This window comes from Cupressus sempervirens, chromosome 4 (genome assembly GCF_028749045.1).
Source record: "Cupressus sempervirens isolate cs-2001-9-10 chromosome 4, ASM2874904v1, whole genome shotgun sequence".
Lineage (NCBI taxonomy): Eukaryota > Viridiplantae > Streptophyta > Pinopsida > Cupressales > Cupressaceae > Cupressus > Cupressus sempervirens.
The window spans coordinates 53,690,244-53,709,516 of record NC_143121.1 but is presented as its reverse complement, the minus strand read 5'-3'; the positions used below and the strand labels follow the sequence as shown (position 1 = coordinate 53,709,516).

General features: G+C 33.8%; 1 protein-coding gene across 1 annotated transcript; it reads right to left on the bottom strand.

The window, feature by feature from the left end:
• Nucleotides 1–17,923: 17,923 nt before the first annotated feature.
• Nucleotides 17,924–18,997, bottom strand: LOC149559899 (17.8 kDa class I heat shock protein-like). The gene is made up of 2 exons (XM_089824358.1): nt 18,693–18,997; nt 17,924–18,377 (listed from the first exon to the last, which is right to left on the bottom strand). Exons 1-2 carry the CDS (start codon nt 18,913–18,915, stop codon nt 18,109–18,111), a joined length of 492 nt encoding a protein of 163 aa, XP_089680484.1. The 5' UTR covers nt 18,916–18,997; the 3' UTR covers nt 17,924–18,108.
• Between the last annotated feature and the right edge of the window lie 276 nt (nt 18,998–19,273).

The following is a 19,273-nucleotide window of genomic DNA, read 5'->3' as shown; positions in this document are numbered from 1 at the left end:
GTCATAGAAAGAAAGAAGCAAAAGGCTATGGAAGCTAAAATTGTTAGATCCATAGATGAGACATTCTTGATGAGCAAAAAAAGAGATTGTTATAATCAAAAGTGAATTAAATCTCCATGTATGTTTACAATGAGAGATCTTCCTTATAAAGGAGATTGAAACTCTAAAAAGGTCTAACCTAGGTTGCATCATAATAATTAATAAAAGAATTAATTACAAAATGCCTAAAGTTTAGCTTAAGAAAACTAGAGTTAATTAGGAAATATATAATTACTCTAACAATAACATCATTAATCGTACTCTAGATTGTGATCATTATCAGAAACAAAGTAGACTTTATTTCACCAAGTTGAGTTATATTAGTCTTTAGATGAAAACTCCTAATTAGGGGAAAAAAGAGAAAAATCATTGACCATCAATGATAAAAATAAAATCCTAATACATTAGACCAATTTGGATAGAATAGGAGAAAATGGTAACATAAAAAAGCACATAATCTTGTGTTTGTGCTTTTTTGTTTTTTGTTTTCTCTTAGAAATATCCACACTTGACTATTACATTAAACTTCCATTTTAGATTTGACATGTCTTTGATTTTTTAATTTTTTTTTTTTTGTAGTGTTTATGAAAAAGATATTACAATAAGCACACAATTTGTGTGTGTGTGTGTGTGTGTGTGTGTGTGTGTGTGTGTGTGTGTGTGTGTGTGAGAGAGAGAGAGAGAGAGAGAGACAAAGACAGAGACAGAGAGAATGTGTGTGGGTGAGTGTGCACATGCATATTTGTGTGTGTATGTGTGTGTTTGTGTGTTTGTTGATGTTCATGTGTGTGAGCATAATGTACAACTTTTTAAAAGAGGTAGATTCATAGGAGGAAACAAGTTCAACAAAAAATGTTCAAGGTAAATAGAATTATCTTAAGTTTACCTATGCTAATTAATTAAATGTGTTAAACTTGTATTTATCAACTAAGGTTCTTTAAATGTGTGTCATCTGTGTGTGTGTGTTTTTGGATGTTGGATAGAGATTGTTGGAAGCTTTTTTTGCATGTCAGAGATTGTTATGTGTTGACATTAGTGTTTTGTCATTAATATCAACATAGTATTTTATGTTTCCCATAGTATGTTTTTTTTGTTGAATTTAGATGATTTTTTTTTTTTCATTAATTTCAAAATACCTTTTTATGTTTTCTATAGTGTGTTTTGTTTGTACAGTTTAGATGATTTTAGTTGTTCAGGTGATTTATTGAAGATCTTGTGTTGCTATTCTAATTGGTGTTCAAATATGTTTGCAGTTGATCTTGGTCAACTTACAAAGGTTCATGTGAAAAATTAAGCGAGTTATGATTGATTTATTGGTAATCTGTCCATTAGGGATAACTTTAAGAAACCTATCTTTAGAAAAAAGTATAAAATTTTGGCGAATCGAACATTAGTTCAGTGGAAAAATATTAATTTCTATTGGTGAATTTTTATTTTTAAGTAGGAAAATTTTTAATCTTATTGGCAATTACTTTTCAATCATATGAAATTTCTATAAAATCCTGGCAAATCGTTCAATATTGATGAAATTTTGGAATAAAATACACATACCTAGACACAATGATTTTATTATTATTATTACTATTATTATTACTATTATTCTTGTTGTTTTTTTTGTTGTTATATGTAGCCTAATTAATTATCAAACTTTAAGGTTAAATTTAGCCCACTTTTATCATTATAGTTTCTTTCCAAATTATTTAGTGGTGTTTTGAGGGAAGCACCCCTATTATTTTTAACCATCTAATTATCCTATTTCAAGAAAAACTTTTAAAAGGATACCAAGTTTTAAAGAAAGTTCCCAAAGTAAAGACATGTGTCCCCAATCAAAACTATTTCGTGGAAAATTGCAAAAGGATAAAAGGTATGGACAAGACACCTTATGAACTATGGTCTAGACACTCACCATCAATCAAATATTTTAGCATATTTGGGAGAAAATGTTATATTAAGAGAGACGATGACATTGGTAAGTTTGATCCAAGAAGCGATGAAGGTATGTTTCTTGGCTACTTATTGAAAAGTATGGCTTATAAATGTTTCAACTATAGAACTAAGACAATAGTTGAATGCGTAAATATAAGGATTGATGAGAAATTTGGAACTAAAGACAAGATAATAAATTATACTTCAGATGAAGAAGAGAGTAACCTTAGAATTTTTGGATAGAATGTTGAAGTTTTGTTTAAGACTAACAATGACTTGTAGAATGATGTGCTAACTTTTTAGCAGAGAGGAGAACATAGTTCTGAACCTAGAGAAGAGATAAGAGTTGAGATGTCAACTCCTACCCCTAACAAAAATCTTACAAGGAATCACCCTCTATAGCAAATAATTGGAAGTAAAGACAAAGTCATTATGACAAGGAATAGAGTAAATAGGGAGATATGCTTGACATCTCAAGTTGAACCCAACTTCATAGATGAAATAGTCAAAGATAATTATTGGATCCAAGCAATGAAGGAAGAATTGGATCAGTTAGTAAAGAATGATATATGGGAGTTAGTTCCTAGACCAAAAGACAAGAATGTGATAAGAAAAAAAAGGGTTTTTAGGAATAAGATGAATGACCAAGGAGAAGTTGTAAGAAAAAGGTCGTACTTATTTTTAAAGGTTATTCACAGCAAGAAGGTATTGATTATGAGGAAACATATGGATATGGAGCAAGAATGGAAGCAATAAGGATGTTCTTGGCTTATGTAGTGAACAAGTCAAGATCTATCATATGGATGTTAAATTTGCCTTTTAGAATAGAGAACTAGAAGAAGAGGTTTATATTGAGTAACCTAAAGGTTTTCCTTTATCAGAAGACAAAGACATGGTATGCAAATTGAAGAAAGCTCTTTATGGTCTAAAGTACGCACCAAGAACCTAGTATGCAAGGTTGGATAGTTACTTGGCAAAGCTTGGATTAATTAAAGGTACGATAGACAATAACTTGTATCTAAAAGAAATTGAAGATAGTTTATTGATCATTGTAGTATTTTTTGATGACATCATTTTTGGAGGTAATTTGATGAAACTAGTGATAAATTTGTTGAGGAGATGAAAAATGAATTGAAATGAGCATGATAGGAGAAATGAGGTTTTTCCTAGGTTTGTAGATTGTGCAAAATAATGATGATAAATTCATTTCACAAGATAAGTACCTAAAAGATTTGTTGAAAATATTTAGGTTGGAAATTTGTAAATCTATTGGTACACCTATGATTATTGGTCACAAGTTATCCAGCAAAGATGAGACACCTACATTGGAGCAGAAGAAGTATAGATCCACGATTGGAGGTTTGCAGTATCTGACTCACATGAGACTAGATATAGCAAATGCAGTTGGGATTGTAGAAAGATTTCAAGCTAATCCTAAGGAATATCATTTTGTATTAGTAACAAGAATATCTAGATATTTGAAAGGGACATCTGATTGTGGAATTTGGTATGATAGATCAAGTGATTTTACTTTGTGTGAATGTATTGATGTTGATTGGGTATGCAGTATGGATGATAGAAAGAACACTAGTGGTGGACCATTATTTCTTGCAGGAAAATTAGTTTCTTGGTTAAGCAAGAAGCAAGATTGCATTTCACAGAGCATTGTTGAGGTGGAGTATATTGAAGCAGCAAATAAATGTAATCAGGTTATGTGGATGAAGCAAATGTTGAAGGATATCTGAATTGAGATTGAAGAACCTCTTATAATTTACTTTGATAACACAAGTATAGTGAGTATGTCTAAGAATCATGTATTGCATTCTAATACATAGCATTTATCTATTAAGTATCATGTGTTGAGAGAGAAAGAAGTGGAAAAGGAGATTAGACTGGAGTATGTAAGTACTAAGGATCAAATTACAGATATCTTTATAAAGCCCTTTCCTAAAGATACATTTAAGTACTTGAGAGGTATGCTTTGAGTTATGCCCCTACCTACTTTTGAATAGTTAATGTAGAGAGTGCATCAGTCCAGTGGTACGAAGCACTATTATTTGACTAGATTGAATGATGATGCTTCCTATGTGGGGAAGTATCTAGTATGTACTAATTCATTGAGGATTCTTGGTATTTGGTATTGAACAATAGCTTTGGACACTTGAGCTAGTTGATGACTTGGAGTAGCTAATTAAAAATTGGTACATTGAGATTGAGGTCTTTGACATTGTTGTTAATGGGGAAGAGAATATGCATGAAAAACACTTCCTAAAGCATAGGGTAGAATATGCATGAGAGAGGACAGATGCAGCAATAGAGTTTTACTTGTTATTCTTGGAACTTAGATGTTTTTCATCTATGTTGCCATCAATGCCAAAGAGAGAGATTTTTAGCATGAATTTTGATGATACTACATTGGAGGAGTACCCTGAGCGTAAGAGAGTATTAATATGTTAAATTTATCACTATATTTTTTCATTGATGTCAACATGCAATTGTTTCTATAAAGACTGGCAGAGTAGCAAATAGAGATCTTGATGGTATAGATAATGGTTTGATTATCTAGTCATGTGTAGTTATGGACATATACAACACTATGTCCTAATGGCATGGTTAAGTACGCAAAGTCTAAGTTGATGTCATATGAAAGTTGTAGAAAATGTATACAGAATAGTTCAAAGATCGTGTATTGGGAAAGTAGTTCCTGATGATTGTTGTCTATCTTACATCCTAGATGTAATGAAGAGATGCACAATCAAACAATGATAGAGGATAGTAATATGATGATGTTAGCAAGTGTGCAAGCCTAAGTATCACATGTGTGAAGTTTTTTATAGATTGTGAGCTGACAATGATATTGTAATTATCATTAATTAATTGTCTTATTTTAATTAATTAGGAAAGCCTCAAGGATGAGTCAAGGAATTATTATGAAGATATGGTATAAAGGAAAGATGTTTTCCTTGATTGTAAAGAGAGGAATCAAGAGTGATGTGTGTATATAAGTGTGAAAAGAAGTTGAGTGCTTACTGAATGCGTGTAAGAAATCTAATAGATTATTGGATGTGAGATTCGAGTTCTGGTTACAAGATCTGAAGGAGCAGAGGTTTGGTAGATAGGACAGAGATAGAGGAAGGACGTACATTTTATTTCTATTATTTTGCAAGATATATTACAGAGATAATTTGGGCAGTGGGTTCATTGGTCTTTCCCTTGAAGTTGTTTAGGTAGTGGTTCCAGCTGTCTTCCACAACTCCTAATAGGGTTGGAATCTCCTAACAGTGATTCAAAGTCTCCTAACAGGGATTCATATTTATTGAATTTTGTAACAGACTCCTAACAAGGTCCATCCTCTAACGAAGAATATTTATATTTGTACATCATCTTGTGGGTATCATCCCCACCGAAATTTTCCCTCTATTCAAGGGTTTCCCTAGTTAACATATCTGGTGTTATTATGTATGAGTATCTTGTTGTGGTTTTAGTTTACATTACTCATATGGTTAAGATTGTTAATTATGATATTAGTTGGTACACCCCCCCCCCTCTTAGTTATATCAATGGACTATATATTCTAACAATTGGTGTTAGAGCTTTAGGTCCTTGAAAAATAAGCTTAACAACTTTGGGAGATCAATGGTGAATATGTTCAAGGAGGATAGTTCAAGATTCGATTGGGCCATCTATGATAGTTGGAAGGAGAAGATGAAGACTTGTCTATTGTGCATGGGTATAGGATATAGGATCTTGACAAAAGTCAAAAGATAATTGTTGAAGAAGAAAAGCTTATAGGATGTGTTAGGATTAACTTCAGACAGAAATAATAGTTACGTGCAAATATAACCAATATCTGAAAATAACAAATTGAGCATAAGAGAACACAAGACACCAAGATTTAACGTGGTTCACCCAATCCCTAGGCTATATCCACCAATAGCAAGTCCAATATTTTATTATCCAGTGATTAAAACCTAATTAGAATCTATAATCCCTTGCAATTCAATACCACCGCAAGAACCAATTTTTGCATCACACATTATGAAAATCCCTAACCCTAAGCATTTTTATACAAGTTTTTTGCCACTTACAAAATGAGGGCTAGAATAATTTGTCCAAAATAAAAAATAATAGCCTACGCATTTTACAATATCAGGCCATTTTGGCCTCGAGGACGCGTCCCACGAAAACCCCTATGGGGGTGTTGCCCCTCGACCCCACCTTGTATTGTGATAGGCAATGAACTTGGGGTGCTGCCCCAAGACCCCGTAGGGGCATTGCCCCTTGACCCCATCTTAGGGGGTGCTACCCCCAAACCCTCATAGAAATAATCTAGAGGGAAATCACACCAAATAAACCTCTGAGTTTGATTAGGCTCCACATCACAATAGGTTGATGTAGTGAAGAAGAAAGAGATCTACTCATGTGTAACATGAGAGCAAGAGAAGCCCTACTCACAACAGTTCTAGAGAATGAGTAAAGTTAGGTAAAGTCACTTGTAACATCTCATAAAATTTGAAAATATTTAGAACCTACTTTTGAAGGTGATAATCATGCAAAAAAAATGAGATTATAGAATTGGATATGCACATTTCAAGATGCTAGAATGATGGAAGATGAATCTATAGGAAGTTATATTGGTAGAATATCAGAAATGGTTGTAGGTATTTGGTCTCATGGTGGAACCAAGGAAGATGATGAAGTCATATGGAAGATCATGAAAAGTTTGACACCGCCATTCAAGTCAATAGCTTAGATGATACAGCTAGTGTTGTTATGCACTAAGGATTTCACTAAGGAAACATTACTTCGAAGATCAGAATCAATTGAAGCATATCTAAGATAGTCTGGTGAACTTGCAAGAGTTGGAAAAACCTTTAGTTCCCTAAAAATTTGACCTAATTTGACAAGGAGTGCAAGCACCCATGGATATTTCGCTAGCAGTAGAAGAGCTGGTGAAGACAAGAAGATTGTGGAAGAAATAACCTTTCTGGTGAGAAGAGAAAAAGATGGTAGAAAATATTTAAATGTGGGACTTGTAATGAATTCGATCATTATGAATCTACATGTCCTAAAAGAAAGAAAGATTATAAAGGGAAATTTAACCCTAGAAGAGATAGAGAATCTGATGAGAAAGGTCAAAGTGAAAGTGATGATGAATTAGGATTTGTAACTATCAAGAAAGATGATCTTGATAGAGAAATTAAAGAAGAAAGAGCTTTGGTTACCCAAGTGGAAAAGAAGTATAATTGGATAATTGATAGTGGTTGTTCACATCACATAACGGGTGATATGAATAAGTTTATCAAGTTTAAGAATCACAATGGAGGTATTGTTAGAGTTGGTAACAATGCAGCCTATCATATAACAACAATTAGATCCATTACTCTTGATGTTTAAACTAACACTGATGATGTCTATTTTTTTGATGGAGTGAAGCATAACTTGTTGAGTGTTAGACAGTTGGTGGACAAAGGTTATCTATTGCAGTTCAACGAGATGACCTGCACTATCAAAGACAGAGATGGTAAGATGATTAGAATTGGCACTAGATCTAGAGGTAATGTATTTCAGTTGAATCCTACTAAGATGATATGTTTGGTAGCTAAAGTGCATAATAGTTGGTTATGGCATAGAAGATTCTATCACATAAACTTTGATAATATTGTGTAGGTTAGTAGTAACTTTGTAGTCAAAGACTTGCCTAAGATTGTTAATCCTACTAATGTTGTGTGCAAGGAATGTATTTTGGCTAAGTAGAACAAAGTATCATTCCCTAGCAAGAATTTAAATACCTCAAAGAAGCTGAAGATCATTCACATAGATCTGAGTGGTCCTTCTAGAACAAGAGGATTCTATGCTGAAAGGTATTTTATGATTTTTGTTGATGATTTCACTAGAATGGTGTGGATAGCATTTCTTAAAGATAAATCTGAAGATTTTGAGAAATTTAAGATATTTAAGAATAGAGTTGAGAATGAATCCTATACTAAGATTAAGTGTTTGAGATCTGATAGAGGAGGAGAATTCACCTCTAGAGAATTTAACATATTTTGTCAAGAAAATGAAATCAAAAGAAAACTATCTATACCTAAAACACCAGAGAAAAATGGGATTGTTGAGAGAAGAAATAAGACTATAGCAGAACCAGCTAGAGTGATGTTATTTGAGAATGATATTTTTAAGAAATTCTAGAGAGAAGCAGTTAATACATTAGTATATACTCTGAACAGAGTATAGATCAGAAAAGTTTGGACAAGATACCTTATGAACTATGGTTTGGACATTCACCATTAGACAAATATTTCAAGATATTTGGGAGAAAATATCATATTAAGAGAGATGATGACATTGGTAAGTTTGATCCAAGAAGCGATAAAGGTATGTTTCTTGGATACTCATTAAAAAGTAAGGCTTATAGATGTTTCAACTATGGAGCTAAGACAATAGTTGAATGCACAAATGTAAGGATTGATAAGAAATTTGGAACTAAAGAAAAAATGATAGATTATAATTCAGATGAAGAAGAGAGTAACCCTAGAATTGTTGGACAGAATGTTGAAGTTTTTTTAAAGACTAACAATGACATGCAAAATGATGTACTAACTTTTGAGCATAGAGGAGAACATAGTTTTGAACCTAGAGAAGAGATAAGAGTTGAGATGTCAACTCCTACCTCTAACAAAAATCTAACAAGGAATCACCCTCTTGAGTAGATAATTGGAGGTAAAGATAAAGGCAATGTGACAAGGAACAGAGTAAATGGGGAGATATGCTTGATATCTCAAGTTGAATCCAAGTGCGCAGATGAAGCAATCAAAGATAATCATTGGATCTGATCAATGAATGAAAATTTGGATCAGATAGTAAAGAATGATACATGGGAGCTAGTTCCTATACCAAAAGACAAGAATGTGATAGGAAAAAAATGGGTTTCTAGGAATAAGACGAATGAGCAAGGAGAAGTTGTGAGAAACAAGGCCAAAATTGTTTGTAAAGGTTATTCATAGCCAGAAGGCATTGATTATGAGGAAACATATTCATCTATAGCAAAAATGGAAGCAATAAGGATGTTCCTAGCTTATGTAGCAAAGAAGGAATTCAAGGTCTATCAAATAGATGTTAAATATGTCTTTCTAAATGGAGAACTAGAAGAAGACATTTATATTGAGAAGGCTAAAGGTTTTCCTTTATCAGAAGAGAAAGACATGGTATGCAGATTGAAGAAAACTCTTTATGCTTTGAAGCAAGCATGAAAAACCTAGTATGCAAGGTTGGACAGTTATTTGGCAAAGCTTGGATTTGTTAAAGGTACAGAAGACACTAACTTGTATCTGAAAGAAATTAAAGATGGATTGTTGATCGTTGTAATATTTGTTGATGACAAAAAGATTTTTTGAAAAGATTTGGTTTGAAAAATTGTAAACCTATTGGAACACCTATTATAACTAGTCGCAAGTTCTCTAGAAAAGATGAGACACCTAAAGTGGACTAGAAGAAGTATAAATCCATAATTGGAGGTTTGTAGTATCTAACTCACACCAGACCAAATATAGAAAATGCAGTTGGGATTGTAGTTAGATTTCAAGCTGATCCTAAGGAATATCATTTTGCGGTAGTAAAGAGAATATTCATATATCTGAAAGGGAAATCTGATTGTGGAATTTGGTATGACAAATCAAGTGATTTCACTTTGTGTGGATATACTGATGCTAATTGGGCATGCAGTATGGATGATAGAAAGAGCACCAGTGGTGGAGTATTATTTTTTGGAGGAAGATCAGTTTCTTGGTTAAGCAAGAAGAAAAATTGCATTTCACAGAGCACTACTGAGGTAGAATATGTTGCAGTAGCAAATAACTGTAATCAGGCTATGTGGATGAAGCAAATGTTGAAGGATATCAAAATTGAGATTGAAGAACTTGTTATCATTTACCATGATAACACAAGTACAGTGAGTATGTTTAAGAATCATATATTACATTCTAAGACAAAGCATATATCTATTAAGTATCATGTGTTGAGAGAGAAAGATGCAGAAAAGGAGATCATATTGGAATATGTAAGTATTAAGGATTAGATTGCAAATATCTTTATGAAATCTTTGCCTAAAGATACATTTGAGTACTTGAGAGGTATTCTTGGGGTTATGTTCGTGCCTACTTCTAAATAGTTGATGCAAAGTGTGCATCGGTCTAGTGGTATGAAGTGCTATTATTTGACTGGACTGAATGATGATGCTTCCTATATGGGGGAGTATTTGGTATGTATTGAGCCATTGAGGACTCTTGGTATTTGGTATTGAATAGTGTCTGTGGACACTCGAGCTCATTGATGACTTGGAGCAGCTGATTAAAAATTGGTATTTAACAAAAGGTATATTGAGATTGAGGTCTTTGACATTGGTGCCAATGGAGGAGAGAATATGCATGAGATGAGGAAAAAAGTAGCAATAGAGTTTTACATGGTATTCTTGGCACTTAGATATTTTTCATCTATGTTGCCATCAATGATAGAGGGGGAGATTGTTAGCATGAATGTTGATGATACCACATTGGGGGAGTATCCTAAGCATTAGAGAGTATTGATATGTTGCATTCATGACTATGTTTTATCATTGATGTTAACATAGAATTGTTTCTGTAAAGACTAGCAAAGTAGCAGACATAGATCTTGATGCTATGGACAATGGTTTGATTGTTTGGTCATGCATAGTTATGGACATATACAGCAGTGTGTCCCGATGATGTGGTTAAGTGCGTAGAGTCTAAGTTGATGGCATATGAGAGTTGTACCTAATTTACAAAGAGAATTTTAGAGACAGAGTATTGAGAAAGCAGTTCCTGATGATTATTGTCTATCTTACATCCCAAATGTTATGAAGAGATATATAATCAGATAGTGATAGAGGAAAGTCGAATGATGACATCAACAAGTGTGCAAGCCTTATTATCACACATGTGAAGTTTTGTATAGACTGTGAGCCAACAGTTCTATTGTAATCATAATTAATTAATTATCTTATTTTAATTAATTGGGAAAGCCTTAGAGCCAACTCAGAATTATTATGAAGATAAGGCATAAAGGAGAGATGTTTTCCTTGATTGTAAAGACTAAAATCAAGTGTGATGTTGTATCTATTATTGCAAGAAGTGTGAAGTGTGAAAAGAAGTAGAGTGCTTAACAAATACACGTAAGAAATCCAAGGGATTATTGGATGCAAGATTTGAGACCTGGTTACAAGATCTAAAGGAGTAGAGGTCTAGTTGATAGGACAAAGATAGAAGGAGGAAGTACATTTTAGTTCTATTATTCTACAAGGAATAATATAGTGATCATTTGGACAGTGGGTTGATTGGTATTTCCCTTGAAGTTGTTTGTGCAGTTGGTTCAGGTGTCTTCCACAACTCCTAACAAGGTTGGAATCTCCCAATAGGGACTCATATGTAATAAATTTTGTAATAGACTCCTAACAAGTTTTATCCTCTAACAAAGAATAGTTATATTAGTACATCATCTTGTGGGTACATCCCCATTGGGGTTTTCCCTCTAATCAAGGGTTTCCCTAATTAACATATGATCTAGTGTTATTATGTATGAGTATCTTGTTGTGGTTTTAGTTTTTGTTACTCATATGGTTAATATTGTTTAAGATTATTAATTGTGATATTAGTTGGATAACTAATTCACCCCCCCCCCCCCCCCCACACACACACCCGCTTTTAGTTATATCAATGGACTATAAATTCTAATAGACTTTTCATGTTTGACAATTTGGTCAATATTTGAATTTTAATTTATTGTTGTATTTGATGATTTGACATGTAGGATGAATTCATGTGTAATTAGTCATTTAAAACATTATTACTTAGAAAATAAATTATTATTGCTAACTCAATAAAAGTATTGTTTCCATTTGACTTTTTTGAAATTTATGGAACTTGGCCCATGTGGCAATGATGAGAAAATGTAGTCTTTACGGATTGAAGGAAGCTATGGAAGTAATAGAGTGAGAGATTCTCAGTCAATAGGAGAAAATTATTGGCAATTATGCTTTTGGATGATAGGATCACTGTAGTTAAAAGAACAATCAACCAAACCTTGGCATGCAATAAAATCTATGAGCTTTTGCACCTTGATTGTTAAGTATGGTAGCCCAATAGTAATTATAGTCTATAATTTGGCATCTCATTCTCTCCCAATATTTGGGAGAGAAAAGGTGAGTTGGATGAAAGTAAAATATTTTTAGGCATCTAATTGATAGTTTACTACAATCTTATCCATTGAAATTTACTAGCAGTAGGAGTTCTTACAACCATACTTTGATTTTGATTATCTAGGGAAGATTAGTTTCTTTTCCTTTTTTTGCAAAATATTTTTTTCCTTTGCTAGTTGATTCTATTGAACTTATCTCTACAATTTTAGATAATTTATCTATAATATTTGTAGTATTGTATTACACCACAGTCTAGTTAGATTAACTCTAGATGTCTAGATAGTGACTAGATAGAAAGGAGGCTAACAATGTAGACTACCCAATGGAGCCTAGCCTAACAAGAACCTCGCTCAACCACCTTGCAAACAAAAGGATGGACCCCTATTGCGGAGGATACCCACAATTCTATGGGGTAGCAGGGATCTAGTTAGTTACTAAAATTTAATCAAAATTGTCATATGAATTATTGGCCAGATCCAACATGTGATATGGTTTTGATCTAGTTTCATCTTTAAAATGGATGTAATATTTTGTAAACATGTGAAGAAACAATCTCAAGATAAACCAAAAAGATTTAGTTTATCATCTAGCCATTAATTACTAGATCATGTTCACTCTCACATTTTGGGGTGAGAGAAATTTGGGAGATATGAACACAAATATGGACAATCTAGGAAAAATATTGAGTCTCTATCTATCAAGATATTCCAAAGACCATTTTGGTATCTCTTATTCTCTATTTCAGATCTTGAGATATTATGTTTTTCATAGTTAAATTAGGGGGTTAAGTGGTTTCTAAAATGTTATCATTTTCTTTTTTCCTTTAAAATTTGTAATTATGGAATTTGAATGATATTATTCACTTACAGATTGATAAATAAATTTTCATCAACAACAGAAATGGGAAAAAATATAATAGGCTAGGATCAGTTATGGCTTGAAGTTGGAATTTTTTTTTTATTTACTTACCATAACCCTTATCTATTTGCTAAATCAATTTTTCTTGTCTTAGTGTTTAACCAATATTTTTATAACTTATATTGATGATTATGGGATTAAAGCTTGCATCTCAAGTGCACACTTTTCTATTCTCATTAATAAGGTTTTTTGCATCTTCCCAAGAAGTTCATTAAGGTGATCCTCTTTCTTCATTCTTGTTTATCATTATGGTGGAAGCCTTTAGAAGACTTATTAATTCTTTTAATCAAAAGGGTATGTAGAAAGGTGTTAACATAGTTGGTACATCCTTATAACTCACTCTCTTTCTGGTGATGATACCTTACTCTTTGGTTCATCTTCATATCAAGAAGAGAAAAATGTGAAGCAAGTCATTGATTTGAAAGCTCCTAAAGACATCATCTCTCAAATTGAAACTTTAATCTGCTCATTTTTTTGGTCAACAAATTTGAATGAACAGAAGAAAATGCCCCTTATTTCTATTTCTTCCATGTCAACCTCTTTGACAATTGGAGGTGTGAGACTTCACAACATTATAAATTGGAATAAGGCTTTTGGTGCTAAATTAATTTGGCAGATGTATGACAAACCCTTTTTTAAATGGTGTTGACTTTTACAAGAGAAATATTTGGATAACATGGAACCCGCTAGGATCTTTACTGCTCTAGATCTTCCAAAGAGCTCTGCCATCTGGGATTACATGATGGCCTCTAAGGGAGTTATTATTTCATTCATATCCTAGGAGATGCATAATGGGGAAAGTGTCAACTTTTGGTTTGATTCTTGGGACAGATTCTCCCCCTTTCATTTTTTGACTCTTTAAATGACTTTTCAAATATAGTGATGCAAGCTCAGGGAACATCTTTCTCTAACTATGTCTTAGCTATACATAGATTTAGATGATTGGTTATTTGGAAAGATCCATCAACCCTCCCTGTATCTCATAATCAGGCTGCTTGTTTGAACAAATATTATTTAAAAAAGAACATGTATTTATGTCTAATTAGTCAAATTGCCTCTTTTGGGTTCCAACCAAAGACAATGAATACTCTATTAAGAAAGGATACTCAACCCTTCAACAAAAATTAGCATAACCAAATTGCATATCGTGCTTTTAAATTCTATTGGAAAAATTTAGTTTTGTCAAAAATAGGATATTTTGCATGGCTTGCATTAAAGCATCAAATCTTAACAAGTGATCGTCTTCACAAACTAAACATCTCTAATCCCTTTAATTGTGTACTTTGTCACCAAGACTTGGAAACAACAGATCACCTCCTCTAAAATTGCCTTTTTTTCCAATTTGATTGTTGGCATTTTGTTCTTAGTAAGCTTAATTTTTTTATGTCACTACCCAATTCATTGTGGGATCTCTTTCAAGTATGGTCAATTCTACACACTAAATCAATATTTTCATGTCTTTGAAAGTGTATCTCTCCCTCTATAGTTTGTCATTTGATGGCAGAGATAAAAGAACTTTTAAACAAATTTTATCTCCAATATCCCAAGTTATAAAAGGATTAGAAAGATCAATTATCAAGCTTGTCAATGCTACAATATGAAAGTAAAAGGGTAATCATATTTTTTTTTCTTCTTGAGACAACTATGTTATTCAACATTGGAAAGACTTGGTCTTTCCTCATCTACCACCTCCATTATGCCCATCCAATGTACCTTTGGTCCAAGCACAAACTAAGTGTATTGCCCGAAGTAAGGGTTTTTATAAAATCAATTTTGATGTGGCTTCTAAAGGGAAGCCAAGTAAACCTAGTTATGGTATAGTCATTAGAGATTTTAAAGGTCAAGTGATTACAGCTAAATCTTCTCCTCCCCCTCCAATACCAATAGCAAATTAGTTGAAGTTATATTGAGTTTCTGGATTAGATTGTGTAAAGATTTTTTCATCAACATACATTGTTTTACACCTCTTTCTCTCTCATCCTGATGATGGATCACGTAGTGTGATTCGAAATGTTGATGAAAAAATCTTTACACAAACTAATCCAGAAACTCAACTTATGGATTGTGGAAATCTCATCACATTAAATTAGTTGAAGCCTTAGCCTTGCTCCTTGGTTTGGAACTTGCAAACTCACTGTCTATATCTAATTTGCATGCGAAAGGGGACTCGCACATTATTATTAATGCTTGTATTAAACGCCATGTGTATACCTAGTCCATTCAATATATAATACATCAAGTCTAGTGCTTATTTTAGTTGATATTCTAGTCATTCTAGGTTTTAATGGGGTTATTATTAATTCTTTACTTTCTCCCCTTCACCCTCTTGACTTCCCCAATCTAGTTAATATTATCACAAAAGAAAATCTTTAGAACCTTTCTAGTGTGAGTCTTCATTTTGGCTCCTCATTATGCTTATTTTGTAACTGCTAGCATCAAAGCATTTCATAGCAAAATCATTTTGATTTCTCTCTAATTACATATGTTTATTAGTCCCTCCCTATTTATAGGTAGGGAACTAATATTTTCATTAGACCTCCCTCTATTAATTATTTTCAATGTTTGTATCTTACATTCTAAGGTCTAAAATTGGTTTATTTTTTAAATCAATTTTTGTACAAAAATTTCAGAATTCTTATTGGTCAGTTTCAATTTTGCTGGGAGTAAAATTGATTTTTCTACAGCAAAAATAGGGGGAAAAAGTGAATAGATAACTGCATTAATTACTGTCAGTGCTGACGGATTTAGAAGCATGGGTGATTGTCTCCCACAAGATAGCCAGACAAATGGCAAGCATCTGAAGTTTCCTCCAAATTCTAGAAATATCTGGAATGTTCTCTTTCATCTTATTTTATCTATCAGTGAGAGGTCTATGAAACTGTAGGGCATATCCGCTACTCTGCACGTTGATGCAAATTATGATCTTTTGGATATGTCGTCAATGGCATGTGAGACATCATTGGTTAGAATCAGCAGAAGCCCTGATATTTCCACTTCAAATTGGGTCTTTCGGCAAAATCTCAAATTCTGAAACGAGCTTTGGAGGTTAAACACGAAGCGGAAAATACAAGTTGATACTGGAATAAGAAAGAAAGATGGAATGCTTAGCTTGATGCCATCAAAATCAGGGTAAGGCAACAATTAGAGATAGTGGAATTGTATATTGTAAGGTCATATGATATACTCGCAAAATATATAAGCAGATGAGCTTGAAAGAGTCTCAATTATACAGAGTTCAAGTGTAAGATATTAGAGGGAATTTCCAATGAAAGCCATCAATTTGTTTTGATCAGTAGAAATCAACATTTTATTTTCCAAGCTAAGTCGACCCTCAGTGGCCTTGACTATAAGCAGCATCTGTCGGTGCAAATACATAAGCATTAACTCTCCAAATGTAGTGGTGGCCTCTAGAGGAACCCTGCCACAATTGAGATTTGTGGCTGGAAGTCTGTGTATGAATTACAGTCTCCTCACACATCAATTCCACACAACTCGCTGCTTAAAGACTATAGTGAAAGCACTAAAACAAAGAATTCACAATGTTTGTGGCACAGCAAATTTTACAGAACTCTGTTATTGAAGTTAGTTTGAACTTAATTACAAGAATGTTGTATCTAGATGTCATCCTCTAGGGCAGAGGTCCACTCCTCTGTTCTTCAAACTTTTGCACCAGAATACCATCAAAGCGCTTGTGCAAGCTTCGCAATCCATCAAGAGAACTGTGCAACCCAATCCACTCTAAAAAAATGAACGAAATCCCCAATCCAAAAATATGCAGTCGTTCCCAAGAAATCATCCATTAATTCCTTTGAAATGCTCAGCCTCAACGTTATTTTTGTCGCAAAGTCTCACCTGGAAAGTCTGTTGTCCAAAAACATTACAAGCAAAGACATTAACAAAATCTTCCATATTTACAGCACAATTAGCTCCCTATTTAAAAGATGGATGTGAGAACTAGCACCATTTCTTCTTCTCAGGACATTTACTACTGAAGTCCATAAGGAAGATCACGTGATGTCACTTTTGTGGAAGACAAGGCTTTCAATCTGTTTAGAGGTGTTAGAAAAATAATTAAAATTACTGCCATTTACAAGGCTTTCTATAGCTCTATAGCTCTATCGTGCTCTTCCCCACTACTAGAGTTTGATATTCAGACTATTTATTGCAGCCTTGTCACCTGATGCCCGTGGTCATCTCTTTAAAGATAATTAATTGAGATCAAATTTAAGGCTTCGATCTCTACGTTCAAACGTTGAAAACTTGAAAATCCACACCGGGAAGTTGTTCAACTCTTCTAACTTCTATTTTTAATATTTTTCCTCGTCTTCCGCACCTTGGCATTTTCAGCTGTAGACAGAAGTGAGCTTAATCGTACCAGATACCATTTCAAACCCTACCTCGCCTTCTACTTTCATACTAAACACTCGCTATTTTACGCCATCATGTCTTCTCTAGCTAGCTAAAAATGTCAGAAGTTTTAATTGATTATGTTAACATCGCTGTTATGCAAATCAATGTTAATGCCAGTCTCCACAGCATTGGTACAGATTGCTGCCCTCCTCTGCCCTTTCCATCTACTTTTATGCATTACTTAGCTTGTATATTCTATTATTGTGTTATTTGATCACTATTGCTAAAATCTTGTACTAGAATGTTTTTAACTAAAGCTATTTTGAACTGTTTTTCCTAATTCCTTTCTACGTTTAGTACTGCGTATTTCAATAAACACTCTAAATCTCAACTTAAAATGCTGGTTCAAACATGTTCAATTGTTGAACCCTGTCTACCATCTATGGAATAAAAAAAGTTGGAAATTAGGCCAATCCATAGGAAACAGACAACGCCTTATATTAATAGTCGGAGGAAAATGCCACAGTTACAGACCTAATATCATTGAGGCCAAATGCCAGAGACACAGAGCAAATATCATTGATATAAAATTTATTATCTGCGCTAACACCATTTAACAAACTCGATTCACTTTTCAATTAGGGGTTTAATTTTTTCTGAAATCAGCCAGAAATTTCAATAGATTTGACCTTCGGCTTTGGCTCTGGTTGCTTTGGCACCGTCACAGTGAGTACTCCATTTTCCATGGCAGCTTTCACTTCTTCCACCTTTGCGTTCTCCGGCAGTCGGAATCGCCGCTGAAATTTTCCGCGTGAGCGCTCCACTCGGTGAAATTTCTCGTTCTTCTGCTCCTCGTCTTTCTTGCGCTCCCCGCTGATCTGCAGAATCTGTCCGTCTTCCACTTCTATTTTCACCTCCTCTTTCTTCAAACCTAAAAATCAAGAACACATTTTTAATTTTAACCCTAACAACACAAATACAAATGCAGAAGCTAAAGCCTAAGACTGACAGAATAACAATTCAGCTAAAAGCTCCTGAATATCACAAAAGCCAAAACTAAGACTCAAAAGCAGCAACTAGCAAAAATCCCCCTGAAGAACACAAATGCAAACACACAAACCAAAACTTAGACTGAAAGGTAAAAATTAGCGAAACGTCCCTGAAGAACACAAATGCAAACGCAGAATCCAAAACCTAAGACTGCAAATAAACAAATTAGCCAAAAAGCCCCTGAAGAAATCGCTACCTGGCAAATCTGCTTTGAAGATGTGAGCATCTGGAGTCTCCTTCCAGTCAATTTGTGTATTTGCTACAGCTGTTGTATCCCTTGAAAATTCTGAAGGAATAACCGGAGTAACCATTTCCCTTATGAAAGGGCAGTTAAATGCTCCAAGAGGATCCCAAACATCCAGAGAAAATGGATCTAACACGCTTGACCTCCGATCGGAAAAGCTTGGAATCAGAGACATCTTGAATTCTTTGTGCAACAGCTAGAAAATGTGTGTAAATTGATGATTCTCACTTGAGCTCTCGAAATCGTCTTCTGTGTATGCTGAACCGAGCAATACACGGAGAATTTATAGTCGAGCAACGGAGAGATCGAGTGTTTTCGAGACAACAGTCGAAGTTTCTTTTGGCGGAGTGGATTATTCTAGCACTTTCTACAACAATCTCCACGTCCCTGTTCAACACAGTTTAATTCCAGATTATGTATTGACTCTCTCTATTTAACTTGTTTTTTTTATTGTCTATTTTTTAAAGATTACTTCTGTCCCTCTTGTAAGGAAATATATCAACGTTTGTTAATTGTATTTTAAGGAATATTAA

What these genes read in the sequence shown, in the direction of transcription:
- LOC149559899 (XM_089824358.1), bottom strand. Translation starts at nt 18,915, where the DNA reads ATGTCTCTGATTCCAAGCTTTTCCGATCGGAGGTCAAGCGTGTTAGAT. An exon ending in CTTCAAAGCAGATTTGCCAG is followed by an intron (nt 18,378 to 18,692) that starts GTAGCGATTTCT and finishes CTTGATTTTTAG; the next exon opens with GTTTGAAGAAAGAGGAGGTG.